The sequence below is a fragment of the Staurois parvus genome, unplaced genomic scaffold, assembly GCF_062004578.1.
Source record: "Staurois parvus isolate SC_StPar_1 unplaced genomic scaffold, SC_StPar_1.0 ptg000589l, whole genome shotgun sequence".
NCBI lineage: Eukaryota > Metazoa > Chordata > Amphibia > Anura > Ranidae > Staurois > Staurois parvus.
In genome coordinates this window covers 4,760,103-4,786,328 of record NW_028318385.1, presented here as the reverse complement: position 1 = coordinate 4,786,328, position 26,226 = coordinate 4,760,103, and the positions used below count along the sequence as shown (strand labels likewise).

The following is a 26,226-nucleotide window of genomic DNA, read 5'->3' as shown; positions in this document are numbered from 1 at the left end:
CAGAATTTTTACTTTACACAGCAGACATCCAGTCCTTGGATAACCATCATTAGAGATCATTTATTTGTATAGAGCATAAGCCAACATTTTTTTTACCTAGAGTTCTGCTTTAAAAGTTAAGGTCACCTTTCTGACCATGTTCCATGTTACACCAATAGTTAGGGTTTAACATGAAACTGACACCCCCACCCACACACACTTATAGAACTTGGGTGTTCTCCTCCTGGCTGGCTCCTGTCACATTTGAAATTGGCGCGGCTATGTGTGGCTCCACCTGCACAGTCACATCATTAAAGGACAAGTTCAACTTTTAGCAAAATATATTAAATGCACATTTTTTTGGAGGTAAAAAAATGTGCATTTATTATTTTTTGTTTCTGGAGCCTCTAAAACTTTACACCAGCAGATCGTTGGTGAAATGCAGGTCTCCATACATCATACAGGCAAGCAGATACTCACTGACAGGAAGATTCAATGAACTACCACGGCGTTCCACAACATTGTGGTAGTTTATTGAGAACTAGAACACGACAGTCGCAAAGCTGCCGGGACTTGTACTTTTCTCATTCACAGAATACTGTGAATGAGTGACTTGACCGTGCCGGCAGAGCCCCACGCGGTGCCTTTTTTAAAAATTGTGACAGCTGGCGAGGGGAGAAGATCCCCCACTAGCTGTCACAACAGGGGGAGATCAGGGAATGCAGGATATGGGTGTAACGTAACATGTTACAGAAAGTGAACTTATCCTCTACTTCACAGGAACCTGTTAATGAAAAAACTACAAATCTCTTCTGCCACCCTGGCACAGGGAATGTAGTTCTCAGTGGATCACAAGTGCGACGACGTCTCCTCATTGTAGTCCATTGATATTTTCTCCAGCTCTGTAACCTCTGTACCTAGATATGGACCTGAGCCTGGAGGAATAGTGTGTAGGAACTAGAACATTGCATCTGCCATCCACTTTTTGCGATTGTAAAGCTTTGCAAGCTCAAGAAAGGCAAACATTGGCTTTCTGAGAAATGAGTACAATTTTTTTTGAAAAAAATAAAATTCTTTAAAAAAAGGATGGGATATGCTTCTAAATGCACAACATATATATGGCTACCAATATTTATAATGAATAAAAGTGTAGAATTTTAGTCCCTGTTGGAGGACATTAGACCTCACTTTACAAGACCTCATGCACACAGGATATTTTTTCTTCCCAGGATGTCCCGAAAGCTGCATTTTGCAAGCATTTTTAAGTGCATCAAGCAGCTGGATGTTCATTCATTCCACTGGCCAGAATATCAATTTATTCTGGCCAATGAAAAGAATGCACGCGAAAGTGCTCCTGCTGCTGTCAATCAAATGCAATGAAGAGGAAGTGGGGACGGGCCTAAGTTCCCCTGTGTGTGTCTGTGGAGCAAACGACTTGAGGAGGAGGAGCCAAGATCGCCAACGAGGGACCCAAGAAGAGGAGGATAGGGGCTGCTTTCAATCGTATGCGGTGAGTTTAACCTGTTTGTCATTTTTATTTTAATAAACATTTTGAGTTTAGTAACACTTTAACCGCTTTCCCGCCGCCCTTCCAGATATACTGCTACAGAGCGGCGGGGGTGCGCAAAATCACATATATATGTGATTTTGCAGTTCTGGGTAGGGGGCGCACGCAAGCCACGCGCGTGCCCTACCTGTGCTGCTATTCATGGCCTGCCGGCACCTGGTGATTGCGGAGCATTACCGACAGAGGGAGAGAACTGTATGTAAACTATACAGTTCTCTCCCTTGCCAGCTCCTGTACACTGCTTTGTATGACTCTACATAGCAGAGCCATACAAAGCAGTGTGCTTACAGTTGAAAGCACTAACACAGCTCACAGTAAAACAGCACACAGTTAACCCTTTGATCGCCCCACATGCCCAGTGCCATTAGTACAGTGTCAGTGCTTTTTATTAGCACTGATCACTGTATTGATGTCACTGGTGATGTGAGTGACACCAAGTCAGTTCCCCCCAGTGTCAGAATGCCCACTGCAGTCCTGCTATAAGTTGCTGATCGCCACCATTACTAATAAAAATTAAAAAAAACAAAACAAATCCCAGTGTATATACCGCCATTCGTAAACACTATAACTTTCACGTAAACCAATTCATTTACACGTATTGGGATTTTTTTTAGCATAAACATGATGCAGAACCAATTTTGGCCTAAATTTTTTTTTAAAGTTTTTTTACTGGACATGTTTATTAGCAAAAAGTAAAAAAAAAATTTTCTCAAAATTGTCGGTCTTTTTTGGTTAGGAAGGGGGGCAAATGCTCTACAGGACAAGTGAGTGTGCATGAGGCCTATGGGTTTTTAGCTACCTTTGCATCAACTGCAGGGTTAGACCAAGATCACATGTATCTGTGTCTTTTGTCTGTCTTTTAGTGTGTTTTGTAACGTGTTGTAGCATGTTCACACATTTCTATTATTCTATTGCAAAGATATAATATAATAATGCAAAGAAAATCAGACATTTTTCAAATTGCAGTGCAATACACTATAGAGATCCGAACAGACTTATTAAATAACATGAAAAACGAGGGCTCTAACATAAGAGCCTGAAAGCATTGGCATGCGGACACCATCCCTCTATATTTAAAATTAAATTTAAAAAAAAAATTCTCCTCAGAAATAGGTAGGAAGTAGGTTAGGACCCCTTTAAGAAATCAGATAAGGAAAAAAGTAAAAAGAGATTAAGCACTTGACCATGGAAAAAAGCAGGAAAATCACGTGACCTTGGAACATTCTGGAATATTGGGGGCTCATTATATAAAGGCACCCCGTGACTGAATTCTCCACAGTTGGTCAGAGTTGGCCAACGGGCTCCCCACCCTCCTTCCCTTGTTACAAGGCACTATTTATGTGGTTTGTGTCACCTTTTCTATAGAAAAGGGGGACTTATTGATAGAATTATTTCAGATGGCTCGAGTCCTTAAAGACTGAGCACGTTTATTCATGGTTGATAATTAAAGTGTAAGATTTTTGAATAAATTATTTTGCAAATTTAATTTATGTTATTATTATTATTATACAGTATTTCTAAAGCACCAACAGTTTGCTCAGCGCTGTACATTACAATGGGAGACAGAACATGTGACAGTAAAATAACAATACAATGCGATACATGAGGGGTTCGAGGAGTTATGTGTAATTACCAATAAAAGTGCCGCGTCCAAAAGTTTTATGCCAAAAAAGAAATGTCGTGTGTGTGTCATTGTTTGAAATGAATTTATTTAAGTATAGTTATTTGAGGAAGAGGGATATAGTGCGGCCTGCATTCCCATGCATTGTCCTACTTTACTACATATGTGACAAAATACCAAGGTGTGAACAGGGCCTGAGGACTCCAGTGCTGCAAGGTGTTTTTTTTTTCTTTTTTGGCTAAACTCAATAGACATGCACTTTATTTTATTTTCAAAAAAGCTATACAAGCCTTTCCATTTATGCTATGACCGTTTTAATTTCACGACACACTATAGTAAATCAGGCCCTATGGATGGTGTTAGCTGAGGAAAGCCAAGCCATGTTTGCACAGCAGTAGTTGCAGTGAGTCCTCTCCAGCAGGCTCAGGCCTGGGTCTCAGCACACTTTGCACTGCTTCTGTTGCCTGGGTTTCTTTGCTCAATGCAGAACGTAACTGAACTCCAGCAGAGCTGAGCTCATTGTTTGACTTTGCAGGGAAAATTGAAACCTCTTTCCGCCCTCCCCTCCTCCTCCACCTCCTCCTTGGAAAGGGGGGGGTGAGACTTGGCTACGAGAAAAGGATGTGAAAATATGGCGAACTTTTCCTGGGAAATGCTCAGGACGAAACCGTTACTTGTAAGAGTGTGCTAGAGAGCTGCGCAACAGGAGCCTGTGTGACCTGTAGAAGTTTCCTCAGCACATTGCCATGGCCTGTATTGTCAGCCCTGCCATTACTGCCTGAGGAACAATGGAGCAACAGGCTGTAAAGAGGAGAGAAAGGGTAGGATGCAGTAAACTTCTTTGTTGACTTTTTAATTAACCCCTGTAGTGCTATCTTGCTAACTTGATTATTGCTGCCTTGGTCAGTCAATGGGTTGGCGACCCAGCTGAAGAGAGATGGTGAGCGGTGCTTTTCTGTGGACATTGTACACCTTTGTGTACAGGACAGGCAATGCTCCCTTCTAAAGTTCACTTCTAACAATGCAATAGAGGTGTATGTGTTGTCTCCAGTGACCGCAGTGCTGTCAGGGTCAAGACATTCTGTGATCTATCACCCTACTTCAAGGATTCCTGAGGTTCAACTGAGTACTGCCCGTGATACTTTTTTTTTATTCAAATTTTCAGGACAAGCTTTTGGAGTGTTCCCTTCTTTTTGATCCAAGCAGTATTTGGGAATACCCTGAAAACTTGTCCTGAAATAGTGTTAATATAAATCGTATCATGGACCATACCATTTTGTTGCAAGTGCACTAATACGGTTACAATCACCTCAAGCATGAGGTTAAACTTGTGGCCTGCATGATATCAAGAGAGAGGGAAAACGGAGGGGGGGTCCACCATGTGGGCTTACCGGTGAAGATGTACTTTTACGGACATTGAAGCCTCTTGGAACTCTGCTCGTTGCTGGACATGGGATAACTAAACTTCTTCTGTCTAGCTCTGCCCTTGGACTTGTACAGTAAGCTCAAGAACAAGGTCAAGGGATGCTGAAGAGTTAGAGAGTGAGCTTACTGTCTAATGAAGGTGGGAGAGATGTAGTGAAAACACTGTCAATGACAGAGAGAGACTACCATAATGCTAGCTCAGTGTATGGCTCTGAAAATGCCAGGGAACTACAAGCCCCAGAAGGCCATGTTAGCTTCTGGCTGCCAGTGTTTGCTGGGGTATATAGTTCCACTACAAGTACCGCTAGCCTAGCATTGGCAAGAACAGAGCACTGAGCATGACAGTATTAGAGAGAGTGTATTGGCAGTGTTAGGTCAACACTGAGTAACATAATGAGGTAATATGATGCGTGTTTGCTTGTATCAAGAATTGGAATAACTGTCATGGAGAGTTCACTGCTAAAAAAGGCTTACTGATTGACTATTAATTCACATTTTAGGAAAATGCATTACCATATGACCTAATCAAAATCATCAACATACCTTCTGCCTTCTATGTCTTCTACCTTTTTATTTGTTCCCTCACTTTTTTAGAATGTAAGCTTTATGGGCTAGTGTTGTGGCTGTTACTTGTTTACCTTTAGAATACAAAAATGTACAATTTATCTTTTGCACACTTGCGTTGTACTGTACTTAATATTGATTTATGTGGGATAATTTAAGCTGTTTAGGGTTCATATTGGTTAAACGTTAGGGTGAGAGCTGGGTATTAAGGTATCAGCCAAGGGTGGAGTTGAGTGTTATGTAACAGGTAAAAGGTTGAGTATTATTATTATATTATATATATTATTCAGGTAAGGCGCGGGTTAAGAGCGTTTAAGTAAGGTGTGGATTAAAGTGGTTCTAAATGCAGGTTTTATACCTTAAAGAATTCTCTTCATTAGGCCCCTTTCACATTGATGGTCCAATCGGGTCCGCCTGTCAGTTTTTCATTGAACCTCTATGGACCAGTGGGTATCACCAGACAAGTTTCCGCTGACACCCGTCGGCATCCGATCCGATCCTGTACGCCAAAAACAGACAGATGGAATCCCATCTGTCTGCTGTCTGGTGGATTGGATTGGATGGAAATGGACAGGTGGTCCATTTCCATCCGACCGCCCCATAGAAGACAGCGGGCAGTGTCTGTGTCCACTGCTGCAGCGGAGCAGACACGGATCTGTCATCTTCCAGCTCAGCGGGGTTCAGCGGAAAGATCCCCCGCTGAGCAGGCGGATCCACTGACAGGTCCTCCCCATCTGAAAGGGGCCTTAAAGTGAAAAACCTTCTCTACAGCAGCAGAGCGGACACAGACCTGTCATCCTCCTGCTCAGCGGGGATCAGTGGAGAGATCCCCGGCAGAGTGTTAGGATTTAGGTAGGAGGAGGGTTGAGTGTTAGGGTTTGGTTCGCAGTAGAGTTCGGTTAGGGTTCAGATACGAGCAGGATTGAGTGTTAAGATTCAAAAAAAGGAAGTGTTGAATGGTAAAGGGTAACTCTATATTCATGGGAAAAAATATAGCAAATAAAAAAAGAATATAGTATATACAATTGCTATACAAGCCATGTTGTAATTTAATGTTAATAAAAATGACCTTTCCTTTTTATTCTGCAGTGCTGTAGTTTTCTGTAAATTCAATGCAGTATGGTGACCTGGAGATGTTCTATACACAGTTGGTGTGCCAAACACCCCCAGAGATATAACCTGCTTGTGTGATTAGCTCACTGATTTTGTCTTAGTCTGCACTAAGATGCAATGCAGATTTTAGGCGTCCTGTGCAATAAAAATGTGAATTTTGGCAAGATACTACCAAAGGGTTGACCATGTCTAAAGGGATGCAGACACTACATTTTCCCTCATCAGCTGATTAATAAAGAACCAGACCGTTCCATTCAGAATAAGAGTGTAGTTAGCGGCGGACTGACCATTCGAGCATTCAGGCACTGCCCGAGGGCCCGGGGTCAGTAGGGGGCCCCATGAAATGCCCCTGGTACCTTTTTATAGGCTTTTTTGGGTATGCTTTGAGTGCGGGCAAGGACACAGGGGTCCCATGATCCCCTATTGTTTAGGGGCCCCATGAGTTGTCAGTCCGCCCCTGAGTGTAATCAATCTGGTGAAACAAACAGCAACACAAGGTAGAAATCCTCCACAAAGCTCAAATCCCTGCAATGTACATTGATCTCACAGAGGGATTTTCTTTCTGAACAATAGTGTTACTCTTTAAGGTTTGGGTTGGGGGAAGATTGAGTGTTAATGGGTAAGCAAAGCCTAACAATAACTATTCTTAAAAATGTTCTCCCCCCTCCTCCTTCCTATCTTGCCTAACCTGTATAGAAAAAGATTTACCTATTTTTAATCCTAATCCAGACAAGTGATCCAGCAGCTCCAACTCTCCTGTGTCAGTGAGCAGCTGCTGCAGGGGAGAGGAGGGAGCAACGACAACAGCTAGACTGTAGGAACCTATGGGTGCCATCACCGCTCCTGGAATTCACAGCCATTGTCGAGAGCTCCCACAGCTGCAGGAGAACCTGACTGGAGTGGATTGAAAGTAGATAGGTGCAAAGATCTTTTTTACAGTGGTTAAGCAGGATAGGTAGGCAGAGAGGGAGGTAATAGGTGTAAGAAGAGTTATAGTTGGGGTTTTCTTCCACTTTAATGTAAAATTTAAACTTTTCTTCACACCAGGTAGTAGAGTTTTTGTTGTACTTCCAGCCTGCTATGGCTATGAGAGCTGTGGCTCAAGTGTTGTTGTTTATACAATTTTGTGAATGGGTCACAGACTACAAAGCATCCTGTGACTAGACAAGAGGAGAGGAGGGGTGGATAAATTACACTAATATGGGCTCCCATAGCCACAGCAGGCCATATATATGGTGAAAACTGTACTATTTGACCCTAATTCTTACAATATCTAACAGTCATCTCAACATTGGATAAACCTCAGCATAGGTAACATTTTTGTATACACAACAGAACAGATAAACGTCTCTCTGCCTGGAAAGGCTCTCTGTAGACCAACTTCAGCACCACCAGGGTGTCCATACATGGATCGAAACCTGGCTGGTCCCTGCTGAACCAGATGAATTTTGATGCATGTATGGCTAGCTTTGGTATTGTCATAAGGCGTGTGCTTCGAGATGAAGTGCATGATATTTTGCACTTCATCTCACGCATGCGCAGTATCACAGACATTTTCTCTTAATGTTGGTACAGGAATGGATACCCAGGCAGCACAGAAGCAGGACAAAAACAGGTAAGTATGAAAAAAAGGCACAAGGAGGTAGGCAAGAATGATTGATTATTTCCTCCCTATTCAGGTATATAGATTCATAGAGTAAGGATGGGGGGTAGGGTGTGTTGTTGTCTTTAAGTTCGATAATTTAATACATTTCCATTGCTCTCCCAACTTTTTCAAATAGCTACTCTGTAAAACCTGACCACTTTGAAGGAGAGATGCTTGCAATAGTTCAGAGCCGCGACATATTCATATACACCTTAGTAACACATACAGTACATGACTCCATCCACCATTTATCGCACTACCGTGAGACAGATTTCAAGAGTGCAATCAGTGATACGGTTTATAAATGACAATGACTATGTATCCATTCCTTAATCCATCCATTCCTCTATCCATCAATTCATCCATCTTTCCATGCCTTCCTTCCTTCTTCCATCCATCATGTATCCATCCATCTCTCTGTACTTTTTTACACATAAGACCTCTACAGCATCCAATCCGTTTCACATTCCCAATTCAGATGGAATGAAAGGGAAAATCTGATGGACTTCCATGGGCAACAAGAGCTGTTCCATTTGCGTTGGGCCAGAGCTTGAGTGCCATTCATTAGTATGAAGCTGATCTATTTAGTATGAGAGGAATGAACTGCATGTTAAATAGGAAGCCCGGGGAGCAAAAGGGTCTCTGAGAAGGGTCTTAGCCAGATCCAAAGAAACAAAGCGTAGACTGACAGACCATATTCAAAGAAGATAAATGTGATGGGAAGTAGAGAAAGCGAATCCATAGGTAACACTGGGCCTCACTTATCAAAGGTGTCTGAAAGGAACCCGTGGCAAGGAATCAGAAGGCAACTTAGAGAATGAGAGAGGAGGTATGAATCATCACTGGGGGCAACCAAGACATAGTCGGAAACATTTTGAAATGTTTATCAGAAACACAATATTGGGTTGATTTACTAAAGGCAAATAGACTGTTTACTTTGCAGGGGAATTTTCCCCAGTGAATGAAGTGAAGACGCTCATGACTTACATCATCCAATCATGTGCAAGCAAAAATTATGTTTTTTTTTATTTTCCTTGCACATGATTGGGTATTCTTTGCAAAGTGGATTTTCACCACATTCACTAAACTAAGGAAAAAAATCTAAACAGCCTGTTTGCCTTGACTAAGTTAACTCCACTGTCTCAGAATGCTGTCAAACATGGTAGAGCCTTTAGAGTTCATGAACACAGACACAGAGGGCCGTATACTCTCAAGGACTGTATCATTGATGGGCTGATAGATGGCTGTATGCCTGTAAGGTCTGGTTCACACTGGTGCGACTTCAGATGTGATCTGAGTTGCACAGAATCGCATGACAATGGAAATCACATTGTTTTCAATGCTGCCCATTCATACCAATATGATTCAACATAGAGTGATTTTGAAAAAGGTTCCTGTACTACTTTGATGTGATTCCAGTACGGTTTTGGCCCATAGAATATTAAAACTTTATCAAAGTTGCATCCAAGTAGCACTACATAATCACACTGAAAGTTGGATCAAAATCTAATCTCAGCAGTGTGAACCTAGCCTTACTACACATCCAGATGGTTACTGCATATAGGGATGGATGAGTGGCTCGGATATGTTGGTGCGGGCAGACAGCCATAGCATCTGCCAGTCTATCATTGAATATGTACAAAAATACCTGTGATTCCTGATTTTCACCTTACCTCTCCACCTCTTCCAATCAAAGAACACCTGTATTCATTAAAAAAATACAATGTGTTCTCTAAATGGTAGATGTGCTGACTCCCTATGTTCTGTGTGTGGAGAACTTCAGCAAGACAACTATCACTGTATTAATGCCAACTGCCACAGTGATTTCCAGCTTCTCCTTCAGCCCATCAGGTATAAGATATTAAGCTTGCATTGTGCCAAGCTGGAGCAATGTAAGTAATACAGATCATTCCTGATGTGCGACTTTAAACAAAAAAAGGAAATTTGGGGACTGTTTTGGCCATACTTCTCCTGTGGGTTACAGGAGGGCACTTCTTCCTGCTTTCTTGTGATCCATATTCAGCTGACAGTGGGGTAAAACATCACAGAGCTGGTTTAGGCTCTGCAGGGATACTGACAATAATGTCAGGATCTGCCCAGATGCCTGAAGGACAGCTGGCTCAGCCTCTCAGCATGCCACTGAGAGCATAAGCCAGCTACTCCCATCCCCTCCACAGTCTGATACTCCAGTGAGCACTGGAGGGGCAGAACACAGAGCAGGGACTGACAGAGTGAACCCGAATTCTAAGCGATCAGTGGACTTTGATTGCTCTTTTCTCAGTGCAGGACTGGCTGGGAGATAGCTGCAGCATCGAATCAATGTTGCAGTCATCTAGGTGAGTATGTAGGTTTATTATTTTGGTTTCCCGATCTCTTTTAATACATGAAAAGTATTTTTTGCATTTTAAAATGCTCATGTCCAGTTAATGCTACATAGTTATTAAAGTGATACTAAACCCAGGACCCTGCATTCACTATATCTGATCTCCCACAGTGCACAGAACAGGGAAATGCAATCATTTTAGTAAATATAAAATAAAATACCTGCTCATCAGCAGTTAGAGCAGTCAGGTGACTTCTATCAGTGTCTAGCTGAGCACTGGTTAAAGCTTGTAGGAGGAGTTTTCATTCTCCCCTGATTGTCCTATGAGGTTGCAGGACCCCTGATCCTCTATCTGGACAGTGCTGAGTGGCCCTGTGCTGAACACATGCACTCTCCCAAGAAAAAAAACCTCTCAAGCAGTACACACCAAACTGAGCATGTTTAGCTTGCCCACAAGGCTCTGTTCTATTAGCAGATGAATTGGGGACAGTAGAAGAAGGGAAAGATCAAATAAGACAGGATCAAACATGTGTTTTACACAATGCAGAGGATTAACCCCTTAGGTTCCACAGTGAGTATAACAAGCATGCTTTACTGCATATACAGACTGATTTTACTGCTGTGGGTTTAGTAACACTTTAATGGGAAACAAAATGATATGTAACAGAAATGCTTGTACTTTTCCAACGAAAAATCTTCAATATAGGCTTAACCCTGGTATCTGTTGGTTATCCCTTCTAGACATCTTGATGTATTTTAGGAAAATATTTGATAATCTCCTGCACACTCATAGTGTTGCAATTTTACTTGAATCCCGTATTTTATCTGTGAGCCGGTTTTAAGCTGCACCCTTTAGCCAACTGCTGAACTGTTGTGCCTTTATACAGTGCAATGATACTACAAATACATTCATTCTTAATTCTTAATAGACAAGCTGATGATTAAATTAGCTGATTTACTGCCTGCCAGTATGGCACATGTCCACTTATGACCAGGGGCGGACTGACAACTCATGGGGCCCCCGGGCAATAGGGGATCATGGGGCCCCTGTGTCCTTGCCCAAACTCAAAAAAGCCTATGAAAAAGGTACCAGGGGCATCTCATGGGGCCCCGTACTGACCCCGGGCCCTCGGGCAGTGCCCGAGTTTCCAAATGGTCAGTCCGCCGTTGCTTATGACTGATGTGCGGGCCATCTCTGTATCACAAATAAGTGTTCACTAAGTAAAAGAACTTCAAAGTAGAACTACAGGGCAACATACTGACAACAATGAACAAATGCTTCACACAGCTTAAACCGTATCTAAAGCCCAAATAAAAAACATAATGTATTGCAGCATTCCAGTTCTTAGATGTATGGCTGCATTAGTTTTAATTTTTTTCCGGTATTTTTCTTTTTTTCACTTGAAAATATCACACTTCCTTTCCCTTCATGTCTACACTCATTTCTCCATTGTACCAATGGAGGGAACTATGGTTGTGACACAGGCTGTCTGTCTTTGTGTATCTCCTCTAAATGGTGAAATGATGGGATTAGTAGCTAAAAAAAATAGGATGTTTGTGCTTTCTATTCAGCCCACAAGACATGACAAGGATGCTACTTTCCTGGCAAGGTCAAACGGTATTTTCTGTACTTTTAGAACAGTTCTTAGCTTCAAAAATGAAAACAAATGCAACCACTGCATCTAATGAGTGGGAAACTGCAATATATAACATTTTTATTTTTAGCTTTATGCACTTTGATATTGCCCAGGTGACCCCCCTCCCCTCGCTACCAGTCATAGAAAAAATTTGCCCCAGGCCTTTAAAGAACTAAAAAAAAAAGGTTTTTGGCTGGAACTGGCTCATATTTGTATTTTATTAGTTGTTCTTCATAATTTGTTTAGTATGCAGTGATACCACATCCACTTCAATACCGGGCACTTTTACCCTCTTCCTGCCCAAGACAATTTTCAGCTTTCTGCATTCTCACTATGACAATGGTCATGCAACACTGTACCCATAAAAAATGTTATTTTGTTCACACAATAGAGCTTTCTTTTGGTGGTATTTAATCACCGCTGAGTTTTTTATTGTTTGCTAAATAAACAAAAAAAACAAACTTTTGGGGGAAAAAATGTGTTTTTCTTCATTTCTGATGTAAAATTTTGCAAATAAATAAAGTTTCTTCATAAATTTAGGTCAAAATGTATTCTGCTACATTTCTTTGGTGAAAATAACCCAACTTAGTGTATATTATTTAGTCTGTAGGAAAGTTAGACTGTAGGTAGATAGAGACCACAAACTATGGTATATATATCTGACAATCGATCAATCCTGATGTGCTGACGGCTCATTTCTTGAGGCCTGAAAAAGCCAGGATAGTTCAAATACCCCCCCAAATGACCAATTTTTGTCAAATAGACAGTCCAATGTATTTAGTAAGAGACATGGCAAGTTTTTGGAAGTTGTAATTTTTCTGTCACAATTTTTTGGAAAATGGAGAAATTAAAAAGAAGAGGAGATTAAGGGGGGATATGATCAACATGTATAAATACATTAGTGGTTCATATAGTGAACTCGGTGTAGAGCTATTCACCCTGAGGTCATCACAGAGGACAAAGGGGCACTCTTTATGTCTGGAGGAAAAGAAATTTAATCTACAAATATGGAAAGGTTTCTTCACAGTACGAGCTGTAAAAATGTGGAATAGACTCCCTCAAGAGTTGATTCTGGCCAGCTCAGTGGATTGCTTTAAAAAAAGGCCCGGATTCTTTCTTGGATACACCGAATATAGCTAGATAGTAACATTTATAGGTAAAGTTGATCCAGGGAATATCCGATTGCTTCTCGAGGGATCAGGAAGGAATTTTTTCTCCTGCAGAAGCAAATTGGATCATGCTTTGCTGTTTTTTTTTTGCCTTCCTCTGGATCAACTGTGGGTGTAGGATTATAACTTTTTTTTTTGAGGGCTGGTAAAACCCTTTGGTCGAGCTGTGTTTTTCCTGCTCCTCATCTTCTCCCCCTTTAGCTGGTAAGGTAACAGCCAGGGATTTACACATTGTCAACCCCCTGTTGCGTTCCAGGGGGACTATTGCCCACCGAAAGTGACCCATTCAAGTGAAAAGCAAAGCAAGTGTGAATGAGTCCTTTGTGTCAGTGAGGTTGAGGTTTTGTGTAGATGGCATCATTCTGAGACACTTCTAAGATCATGTAAAATTTATTTATACCTGCATCAGACCTGCAGCTGACCTCCTTGTTGCAAACGTGCGCACCAGGGACTGACGCAGTCCTCCATTTTGTTTGACCTTTAAGTAATAAATCTTTCCTTCTGAAAGTGTTGAACTGTTTTATATAGCGCTTTATTGCAAATTATGAATTCCTGCCTCTAAAGAGAACGCTACTGTGTTTGTTTAACCCTCCTTAGAACTGTGTTATACAGACGATTACCTCAACCATTATAGTGTTATAACTGATATCACAGAGTTTCCTCTTTCTCTGTACAAAAAGGAGGTATGGCAGTGTGAAGGGTTAATTGCATAATTAACCTGACCCAGTAACAATCGCTCAGGCTGCCGGTACATCGATTGTGGTCCAATTAGCTGGAAAATTGTTCTGCAGGGTGCAGCTGGGTGTGGCATTGTTACGCACGTTTTAGATCGGCTAGGCCTTCGGTCACAAGTTTGGTGAGAAGGGCTGGGGTCTGACGCCGCGATCGTGACACTCCTGATCTGCATTTGACCTGCTGCAAGCAGATTTGTAATCCTATAGACTTGTATGGGAAAGCAAGACCCATTTGAAGTGAACAAATGTCAACACAGGTTCTTAGCATTTACAGTGATTCTGGCAAATTGGAGTTCAGCTGCTGATTAAACAACAAGCATTGTTTGGAGCTCCATACAGAATTTGCCAGCTTCAGTATCTACTCTTATTATCAAGTACAGCTGCTAGTGATCATGGTACACCAGACAATTGGGTGTGCATATAAGGCTCCATGCACACTGGGTGTTTTAATAACACTGGTAGTGTTAGCCGTGTTAAGTCACGTTAAAAACACAAGTTTTTCAGTGTTTTTTAGCAGGTTTTCAGTAGCGTTTAGCCGTGTGTTTTTTTTAGTGGTTTTTTTTTGCTCAAAAAAGGTCTAAATATGATGGTTTGCTGCGTTGTACCACGTTTTACTGCGTTTTTCAGTGTTCGAGCATTTTTACAGCTTAAAAACTCCTCTAGAAACCCACTAGTTCTGGGGGGTTTTTCCAGCCAAAAAATGCCCTGCCAAAAATGCTGATTACAGCCTATGTGTGCATGGACACATAGGATAACATGCTGGGGAGTTTACTTACTGTAGAAAAAAAATGCCAAAAGCCAAAAAGAGCAGCTATAAGTCCTCATGCACACTTGAAGTTTTACAGTTGCTGACATTTTTTTCTACAGCTAGTAAACCCCCAGCATGTTATCCTATGTGTCCATGCACACATAGACTGTAATCAATGTTTTTTGGCTGGGACATTTTTTGGCTGGAAAAAAACCCAGGACTAGTGGGTTTCTAGAGGAGTTTGTTAGCTGTAAAAATGCTCTAACGCTGAAAAACGCGCCAAAACGCAGTAAAATGCCGCAAACTGGCGTTTTTGGACTTTTTTGATCAAAAAATAAATATTTGTTTAAATATAAAAATGCAAGAAAACGCAAATGCTGAAAAACAAGGGAAAAACGCCACGAATCATGGCTAAACGCTAATGCAAAAATGCTAAAAAAAGATGAAAAACTCACGTTTTTAACGTGACTGTACACAGCTAACGTTACCAGCGCTATCAAAATGTCCAGTGTGCATGAGGGCTAAAAACATCCAGTGTGCATGAGGACTAAGAATTACTGAAGTCCTATACAGCAGCAACTATGTAGCCAGCATAAATCCCTTGGGAAAATAACTAGGAAGATATCTGTAGCTGCTTCAAAGTTGTCCAAGTGAAAAAGACCTAAGAATTGCATTGCAACTAACCAAGATGTTCTTTCTGGCCCAGTTTTTAAAAAGAGATGATCTACATATTGGACAGTCTTGATTCATTTACCTAAAAGAATGAAAGATCAATACCCGGACACACAAATATTTGAAATTCTTTATGTTTGTATGCCTTAACCACTTCCACTTTTACCCCCTTCCTGACCAGGGCAATTTTCAGCTTTCAGCGCTATCACACTTTGAATGACAATTGCGCGGTCATGCAACACTGTACCCAAATGAATTTTTTACCATTTTTTTTGAGACAGATAAAACTTTATTTTGGTGGTATTTATTCACCGCTGGGATTTTTATTTTTTTTGCTATGTAAATGAAAATGTCCAAAAATTTTGAAAAAAAGTGTTTTTTTTATAAAATTTTGCAAATAAATAATATTTCATCACAAATCTTGGCCAAAGTGTATTCCGTTATCTTTTTAGTAAAAAAAAATCCAAATTAGTTTATAACCAAAAATTATAATTTTTAAACATTTTTTTTTACATTTTTATTTTATTTTTTTATATTATTATTTTTTATTTTTTTTTACATACTGTCACCCTAGCAGTACAGTGTCACCATGGTGACACTGTACTACTTGTGGGGGGTGATGAAGATTTTTTTGTTTTTTTTTACACTGATTGCTTTTACACCCATATAGGAGGTAAAAGCAATCATTTCTCTTTCTCTCTGTCTGCATTCTTGCAGTCATTGAGAAGTACTGAGTGAGCTGTGATTGGTCACAGCTTGTCACATGGTACAAGGCTGTTGTGAATAGCCTTGTACCATGTGACCTCTGTGATCATTCACAGATTTCACACGTAGTAAGCAATGATGTCACAAGTGACATCTTGCTTACTACTTTGCATGTGATCACTGATTGGCCAATCAGTGATCACATGATCGGGATCTCGTACAGAGGTCCCGTCCGGCGATCGGTGTTCCACTGTGTCCGGAGGACACAGCGGGCACAGGATCATGGTGCTGCGCGCTCCCAGGGAGCGCGCACAAGCAGGGTGCGGGGATGCCGTTTATAAACAGCCACCCGACCCTGCAGTGCCACCGTCCGGCCGTTTATATGCAACGGCCAGTCGGGAAGTGGTTAAAGTGGTTGTAAAGCTCAGAAAAGATATATGACATAATATTATTATTATTATACAGTATTTATATAGCGCCAAAAGGTTTGCTCAGCGCTGTATATTATAGTGGGGAACTGAACTAAGCATACATTTCTATAGTGCGTACTTGTCTCAATTCACAGTACTCAAGTGTCATTCCTGTCTGCTGCCTCATTCCTCTGCTGTCAGCATGAGTTACTTCTGATGAGTTTTCCTAACACCAAGAGAAACATAGTGACATAAGAGGGCACAGCCTGTGATTAACAGCTTCAGCTCTGTTCTGAGTGAGGAGGGGTGTGTCCATTCCCTCCAATCAGCTCTCAGAGCTCACTTTACTGATGTAACTTCAGATCCCCACCCCCTGCTTTTCAGAGTTGAGAGATCCTTTGTAAATCCTACATTTTGAATGGATGTAAAGAGCTATAGATAAACAGGTACATTTTTTTTTCATCTCTGTGTATCACCTGAGGCCAATCATTTCACTGGGTATATGTAAGGGTTTACAACCATTTTAACAAAGACATCTACAGGTTGGAAATGTTTGCTTATTACCCCTTGGAAACTTCTATAGTCACACATGACCCCAGTCTCTAGAACTGTTGCTGGAGGCACATGTACACAATCTCATGTTGGCACACGCTTTTGCACATTAGAGAACAACGTCATTTCCACTAGCTCTTATCGGCACAGCAGAGAAATGCAAATAGTGTGATAAAAATGTTCTTAAGCTGGCCATACACAGAGTGAATTTTGGCCAGCTGCTGATGAACTGGCAAAAATTGAGCTGTAGGTGGATCTCCTATCACCTCCCACCCAACATCCTTTGATATGAAAATCAAAGGATCAGGACAGGAAACTGTTGGCTAAACAAGGGCTTAATCCAATCAGACACAGCCAGGTATTCTGACAGCCACAGGTCCTGGCTGTCAGGATACAATATACAGCATATTGCTCCACCTATGGAAAATCTTACAGTTTATGGCTAGCCTTAGTGACATTAGCATGTACATCAAATGGAGGGAGCAGAATCAAGAAAACATTTGCCTGAATGGGCTAATGAAAATCTTTAGTGCTTGTGTAGAAGGGTGTTGCTTTCCTGCGTTTGACACGCACAGCAAACAAAGATCATCAGATTTCTATTTACTTCAATGGTGCATTGTGGATGACAGTTCTGAGGCCGCATTTGATCTGCTTTATGTTTCTTTTTTTAATGCACCAGATCTTATGTATTTATTTACATTGTGTTTTAGATTCAATCTCATATTGGAGTAGTTCTGTGGTCAAATATAAAAGGCATCATTTGACAACAAAATCTGTGTACAAAAGGCCTTAGACTTAGGGGGTAAAAGTAGGCGTTTGAGCCATGTTTCTACTGCCCCCAGTCACACCACTTAAGCTGCAAAAGCTGTGGTACTGGGTTCCACTGATACATTCAACTGACAGTGCTGCCATCCAAAGTCAACTGATTCAAGTGGAGAAGGCCTTGCTGCAACAGTAAGCCAGATGCTAGGCTCATGTTTGTGGTGCACAATTTCCAAAAAAGTTTGTTCGGCTGTCAAAACTCCCCCAAAAACAGGCCTAATTGACGGTCAGCTGCAACCTGTGCCACTCCATGAAAAGTGATCAGCCATGGATCGCTTTTCACTGACCAACTCAGGTGTAAATGAGCTCTTCTATTTAGAGCTGGTACTTGCTATGTTGGAAGGAGGTGTGATAACTTAGATACCTGAAATGGATTTAGCACTATGTTCCAAGGAGCCACTGTAGTTTAACCGGTTCTTTCCCAAAACAAGTGCAGTGGCAGACAGGCACACAGCAACAGTTCATTCACTCTTGGCTCAGTAATCAATCTAAGGGAGATCTTTTTAGGATTTTTATCACTGAAGAACTTGGATGGGGTGTAGGGTCATATGGGAGACTCAAGATTCACTGAATAATTGCAGGAGGACACTCCACTTTGCTGAGCCTCCCTGAACAGTCTCCATACAGAAACAAGTATAGATGGCAGAACTGAGTCCTTTTTAAAAGCGATCCCAGTCAGGATGACCATTGGGTAAAGTCACTAGGACCCTGAGCTCAGGCCAGTACTCACAATGTCATTGGATCACTAGATGCCTCCTTTCAGTATCTACCAGGCACTCTTCATTTAGCTCTCCAGACCAGGTATTTAGGTGACGGATCCCTTAATTAGCTTCAAAGAAAAAAAGGATCTTAATAGTAGCCCCCCCAGTTATATCATATATATGGAACCTAGATGAATATGCAGCAGTTCCACCTTTCTGCCCAGAGGGGCAGAGCCCCTCAGGATGGGGACTCCTCCTGCAGTGTTAAACACAGGAGTAGGACAGGGCTGCTCCAGGCCTCAGACTATTTATGTGCCCTTTAGCCACCTACTGGGCACACCAGGGATTGGCTGAAGATCCTTAAATATTCAGACTGCTCATTTGACTTTTCAGCCCACTATGATTCTGGAATCCTCTAGAATACAGGTGAAACAATCAAACCTACAGCCTGCGAAACACAGAACAGCCCAAAGTAATTAACAACCGTTCCACTGATTACAGAGGTGCCAAAAAGAAGTAAACTTACCCAACATCCTAGCAATCTAACTAGGAGGGTGCTACATCAAAATGATTTTTGGGTGATGCTGAAGTGTTATCTATACCAGGAAAGTTTTTTTACACTGCAAATGGTTCACATATTATCATCATAATGACTAAAATATATTAACACTGATAATTGTATGCAAAGATAAAACAACTGTTTTTTTTGTTATTATCAGTGTAAAATGTATGCATAGATCAGGACATTTTAATTGTTTTACTGCAGAATGCAGATGTTATCACTGTAGCTTTCCTTCCCCTGTCACGACTTATTACTTACCTTAGAAGAAGTGGCTTCTATCCAATCAGATGTCATCCTCTTTTGCGCACAAGGCTCTGCTACTTTTTTGTACAATATAGTAAGATAATATAGTTTAACCTATTATTTTCCATTGTGTATACCAGCTGTACTTTGTTCTGAGACAACTGAAACAGATGTAACAGAAGGCAGATACCAAAATCAGAAATTGGATTAGTATTCCAGGAAACTGGCTTTTAGAGTTCAGAACATAATCCTAAGGTTTCAATAAAATGTTTCTATCTTCTACATTTCTTAATTTGGAAAAAAATTAAACTCATTCATGATCTATAATTGTCTATACATTTACTATTAGCTGTGGGGGGGATTTACTAAAACTGAAGCACTCAGAATCTGGTGCAGCTATGTATGGTAGCCAATCAGCTTCTAACATCGGCTTGTTCAATAAGCTTTGACGAAAAAACCCTGGAAGTTTGTTAGTTTCTATGCAGAGCTGCACTAGATTCTGCATGCACCAGTTTTGGTAAATCTCCTGAGGTCCTTGAACAGCTAATTAAGATTGACAACAGGGAAATACTTTGCACCCAGTTCTCCTGTGCCATTCCACCTTTTTACTTGTTATTAGGTTGCAGGGGGCTCCTGCTGTCCTTGGTTGATAGAATGCAGACAGACTCTGCCACCTAGGATCCTTGGTTAGTAGGATGGTGGTAGCCTCTGCAACCTAGCATCCTTGGTTACTATGATGCAGACATCTCTGCCACCTAGCATTCTTGTTTGCTATAATGCAAATGGCACCTTCCTCCTAGTGTTCTCTGTTGCTAGGATGCAGGTGGCCTCTGCCTCACAGCATTATTGGTTAGTAGGACTGAGGTGGCTTCTGACACCTAGAGTCCTTGGTTGCTAGAATGCAAGTGGATCCTGCCTTCTAGTGATCTTGGTTGCTAGGATGCAGGTGGCTTTTGCCTCCCAGCAATATGGGTTACTACTACACAGGTGGCCTATGCCATCTATCATTCTTGGTTGCTAGGATGCAGGTTGCTGGGCTCTACAGATTGATTGTTTGTAATGCTTTTGGGCATCTGCCTGCATCCTAGCAACTAGGGATTCTCTGCAACAGGGGTCACCTGTGTCCTATCGACCAATAAGAGGGGATGAAGCAAGGGAACTGACATGCCATCTTGCCCTGCATACCTAGCGATGGTGGTTGTCTCAAGAAATTGTCTGGTTCCTCAGAAAAGTGCTGTCAATCATAATTAATTAAATGTCCATCTCCTTGCTAGATATGCGGTCTGCCTGCTGGCTGTCATCCACACCTTCTCAGCAAAGAGATACATGCAGTTTGTTGCCCAGGAAACAAGAGCAAAAAAAAAAGTGTAGCAAGACTTCTTCTTTAAGATCTGCCCTCACTGCATAGTCTTTGGTGAAATGCAAATGCAATTGTACTGGTGTTCTGTGATATACTCAGAAAAAGTCTCCTACTTGAGTATATGCTGTATAGGTAGATATGTTTTATTATATTTATTTATACATTATTCTTTGTCAAAACAGCCTGTGGCTTAAAAAGATTATTCCACTGAATAAGACATTGTCACAATGACAGAACTCATTTACTGGTTTCATACTTTCCCATGCTACCTACAGACATATGTTGATGATGATTGTCCATACATGCCAGATTTGGACACTTTCTAATGAACGATCATTCAACAGCATTGCACATTAACAATTCCCATTTACCTGCTATGGAGAAAGGATGGTGAGGGAATTGCTGTAGAAACCCCTGACATCTCCCAATACCAATAGCCATTTCTGATAGTATAGGTCTCATTAGGAGCAAGGGTCCCTATGATAATTTTGTTAATCCCATTTACCATCAATACACCCTCTCAGATTGTAGGTGCAGAGCATTTAACATTTGGGGTTGCTATTAGCGTAGCTTTATTTACATAGTGACTTCAGGCAAGATACACTATATTGCCAAAAGTATTGGGATGCTGTCTTTACACGCACATGAACTTTAATGGCATTCCAGTCTTAGTCCGTAGGGTTCAATATTGAGTTGACCCACTCTTTGACGCTATAACAGCTTCAACTCTTCAGGGAAGGCTGTCCATAAGGTTTAGGAGTGTGTCTATGGGAATGTTTGACCATTCTTCCAGAAGCGCATTTGTGCGGTCAGGCACTGATGTCGGACAAGAAGGCCTGGATTGCAGTCTCCACTCTAATTCATCCCAAAGGTGTTCTATGGGGATGAGGTCAGGACTCTGTGCAGGCCAGTCAAGTTCCTCCACCCCAAATTCACTCATCCATGTCTTTATGGACCTTGTTTTGTGCACTGGTGCGCAGTCATGCTGGAACAGGAAGGGCCATCCCCAAACTGTTCCCACAAAGTTAAAAGCATGAAATTGTCCAAAATGTCTAGGTATGCTGACGCCTTAAGAGTTCCCTTCACTGAAACTAAGGAGCCAAGCCTAATATGTGAAAAACAACCCCACACCCTAGTCCCCCCTCCTCCAAACTTTACACTTGGCACAATGCAGTCAGGCAAGTACCATTCTCCTGGCAACTGCCAAACCCAGACATGTCCAATCAAGGTATAATTCACCTGGATACACAAAGTAGTTGTGATGATATGTACAGTTTTACTAACACATGTCAACGTTGCAGAATTGTGCTTAGGCATTAACATTCCACTTGTTTTACCTTTAGGCCCGAAGGGGTTAATAACATTTAATGAAAGGAGATCTATACAGCATACACTTTCAGTTTATAACCTCAGCATTGTGTTAGGACTACTAACAATAGTTATTTTTGACAATTCGGTATAAGCTTACTTTTTTTCCACAACTTGGACCCCCTGTATGCTTTGCAGCTTCTCCTCTACTATTTATTTTCAATTTCTAAGGACTACATGTCCCATGGTACCTTGCTGACTGCAATCAGTAATTCCTGTACTTACTTCTCCTCCTGAAACTCCTCTCAGCATATGTCGTTCAGAAGGCAGGCTCTGTGAAATGTGTGACACAGCAGAGCCTACTCATAGCTCATAGTGAATAAGGGTCACAGAATTCAAGGAAGTAAATGTGTGGAGGTCTTCACAAAGTAAGTTTACAAACTTCAAGATCATTCAGATTAATAGGAATATAGAAAAAACTGAAATACACTGTGGAAATGATTATATGATTTTACAGTAGATACAAGTTTTTTTAACAGTTGATAGGGAGAGGCAGAGGCAGAAAATTGAAAGAGAACTACGAAAATGTTTCTTCAGTTTATCTAAAACAGGAATATCCACACTTTCTAAACCAAGGGCCAGATTACTGTCCTTCAGACTTGAGGGGGGCTGTAGCCAGTGGGAGTAGAAAATGCCCTGGAGTAAAGAACGCCTCAGGCTTGGTTGTCAGTATAGGAAAATTACATAGCACCTGTGGCCAGTAGGAAGAAGAATAGTGCCCTATCGTTGTTATTGGTGGGGGGAATATTGCCAATTGTTGATATCAGTGGGAGGTATAGTGTCGCATCGTTGGTGTCAGTGGGAGGTATAGTGCCCCATCTTTGGTGTCAGTGGGAGGTATAGTGCCCCACCATTGGTATCAGTGGGAGTAATAGTGCCCCATCATTGGTATGAGTTGGAAGAATAGTGCCCCAATGTTGGTGTCAGTGGGAGGCATAGTGTACCATCATTGTTGTCAGTGGGAGGTATAGTGCTCTATCATTAGTGTCAGTGGGAAGCATAGTACCACTTCATTGGTGTCAGTGGAAAAAATATTGCTACCGAATTGGTGTCAGTGGGAGGCGTAGTGCCGCATTGTTGGAGTCAGTGTGAGGTATAGTTCCCCATTGTTGATTTTAGTGGTAGGCATGGTGCCCCATCATTGCTATCGGTGGGAGGAATATTGTCCCATCCTTGGTGTCAGTGGAAGGCATAATGCCCCATCCTTGGTGTCAGTGGGAGGGATAGTGCCCTATCATTGGTGTCAGTAGAAGGAATAGTGCTCCATCATTGGTGTCAGTGGGAGAAATAGTGCCTCATTGTTGGTGTCAGTGGGAGACATAGTGCCCCATCATTGGTTTCAGTGGGAGGTATAGTGCTCCATCATTGGTGTTAGTGGGAGGAATAGTGCCCCACCATTGGAGTCAGTGGGAAGAAAAGTGTTTTGCATCAGTGTGAAGAATAATGTCCCAAGGGCCAGATAGAGGCAAGGAAAGGGACACATCTGGCCCACAGGCTGCACTTTGGAGACCCATGATCTAAAAGAACAAAATTCTAACAGTGTATGTGGTTCATGAGTGGGAAAAATTTAGCTTTTTGTAAAATGCATGTGCTAGAATAACATTCATACGGAAGTAGTTTGTTGTCGCGAAAAATCATTTACATTTTTTAAAATCAATATGTATAGTATAGGATTGTATTAAAGATTAATGCAAATACATTTAGACATATAGGGGTTGATTTACTAAAACTGTAGAGTGCAAATCTGGTGCAGCTGTGCATGGCAGCCAATCAGCTTCTAACTTCAGCTTGTTCAATAAGGCTTTGACAAAAAAAACCTGGAAGCTGATTGGTCTCTGTGTTGAGCTCCACCAGATTTGGCACTGTCAAGTGTTAGTAAATCAACACCTGTGTGTATGTGCATAATTATTATTATTATTATATTATTATTATACAGGATTTATATAGCGCCGTTTGCTCAGCGCTTTACAATATAATGGGAGACAATACAGCAACAATACAGTTGGAAACTCGGGCACTGCCCGAGGGCCCGGGGTCAGTAGGGGGCCCCATGAAATGCCCCTGGTACCTTTTTCATAGGCTTTTTTGAGTTTGGGCAAGGACACAGGGGCCCCATGATCCCCTATTGCCCAGAGTTAGGAGGGCCCTGCTCCTTGGAGCTTACTTAGATTTATGATTATGTTCTAGCATATTGCAGTAAGCCCTGGTTCACATGTGGGGCGCGTTTGACCGGACGTGGCAGCCCATTCATTTGAATGGGCTGCTGTGCCTTTGTTTTTTGCAAAAAAAAAAGTACATGAACCTTTTTAAAAATGCAACTGCAGGGAAATCACGTGGTCTTTTTGACCATGCGATTTCTCTGTGGTTCTCGCACCCACAAACATGCTACAGGCTGAGATGCGTGGGAGTGCCTTTTAGAATGAATGGCATCTCGTAAGAGCAGTGCGATGTGGCTGCGGGTGGTTGCAGATGCTGGAATGGATGTGATTCTCGCACCCACAACCAGCCTGCACGGTGTGAACCAGGGATGATATCACTATAAACCCATAGACCATTTACTTAGAATGTACATATACTGACAAAATACTCATAAATATGCAAAATACCTAAAAATGTAATCATATTTTGTATTGCAGTGGTCTTTCTTTGATTTAATTGAATGCTCTGCCTCTGATGAACGATTTTTCAGAAGTACATACAAACATTTAATCGATAATCTAATGGTGTATTGCCAGCATTGCTTGAAATAGTCTTTGCTGCAATAACTGGTGCATGGCACCTTCAATTGACCGGTCCTTCTGACCCTTCACTTGTGACCTTTGCTGTCTAGACAAGGAAAGCACTGCAGAGGGAGTCCTGGTGTGATAGAACAGAACATTTTCGGTTCATATATCAAAGTTTACATGTCTGGCTCTAGTTGACCCTTACATAGAAAAAGAGAATTGTGCACTTTACTTGCAGTCCCTTGTGAGTGCCGCCTGCGTTTTGTCATTGTTTCTGTATTGTTTTCATATGTCTTCAAGTTCCTGTTGTTCTTCTGGGTCCATTAGCATTGGCTTTGATTGCTAGAAGTCTCTATAGCTTTCATGTCTCTATGTGCATGCAAATCCTCTTATCACTGAGTCCTTATCTCTGTAATTCTGTATCCCTGGATTGTGAATTATGGCAACAACCACAGTGCACACAGACTGAAGCAAACAGGAGGTGACATGGTCTAGGTACATTAGTCCTTCTTTCAATAATCCCCTTTTTTATTACCAATCATGGTGCTTTTTGCCTTTAAAGAAGACATTTTTGTGAGCTCAGCTGCCTTTGTCTGTTATAAGTACTGGCACAAAGCTCTGCCATAGCGACGTTGACCTCTCTGAGCATTTACTATGAAGTCTCACGCTCTTCCGTTAATGAGGAATACTGTTTAACAAGCTGTCACAAGTCCTGCAAACCTGATATACTGGGAAATTAGTAAATGGCATTTGCGTTTTCGGAATAGAAGTGGAAACCCTGGGCTGCCCCTTAGCGGTGGCCAAGAGTAACGATGCTGCATTTTCAAACTTCTATTGGGTATTTACAATGGTTTTCTATTACATATGCAGTTTTCTTCTGGAACAAAGACCAGAAGTGTGGCATGTTCCTGACCACTGGAGCAAAGCTCTGTTGGTTGAATGGCTGAGATCCCGGAGGAGGCAGCACACATCAGTCCTAAAGACGTTTCCTGTGTTTTCAGTAGAAGTAGTATACTCATTCAGTATGGGACACCAGCACTGTGTTCCCCCAGGAAGACCTGGTGTAAGAAAACGTACTGTCATCAGTGCTTTCTAACATATTTATTTTATATCTTTTTTGCAGTAAAGTTAATAGGCAACTTGTGTTTATAGCCAGGAGCTTGTCTAGGTGTCATTCTTGACACCTGCACCATAACAACCAATGGTTCTGTGCTGCCTAGCACAAGGTTACTGAGCTTCTGTGAGGACGGGGTCTCACATATCAACACTCCAGCCTCTATACTGCTTTCCCTACCAAGTGCCACCCGAGGTAGTGACCTCACTTTGCCTCAGTTCCACCCCCCCAACAAGTGCCATCCAGGGGCGGACTGACCATTTGGAAACTCGGGCACTGCCCGAGGGCCCGGGGACAGTAGGGGGTCCCATGAGATGCTCCTGGTACCCTTTTCATAGGTTTTTTTGAGTTTGGGCAAGGACACAGGGGCCCCATGATCCCCTATTGCCCGGGGGCCCCATGAGTTGTCAGTCCGCCCCTGGTGCCATCTGAGGTAGTCACCTCAGTGCTGCCCAAGGTGATTAGCTCA

General features: G+C 41.8%; 1 protein-coding gene across 1 annotated transcript in view; it reads left to right on the top strand.

Moving 5' to 3' along the window:
- Positions 1–3,833: 3,833 nt before the first annotated feature.
- LOC149449996 (tetratricopeptide repeat protein 28-like) overlaps positions 3,834–26,226 on the top strand; it is a 65,298-nt gene continuing 42,905 nt past the window's right edge. The window contains exon 1 of the mRNA XM_089692517.1: positions 3,834–3,988. Within this exon, the coding sequence (XP_089548643.1) occupies positions 3,956–3,988 (33 nt within the window). The 5' untranslated portion in view covers positions 3,834–3,955. The remainder of the gene's footprint in view (positions 3,989–26,226) is intronic.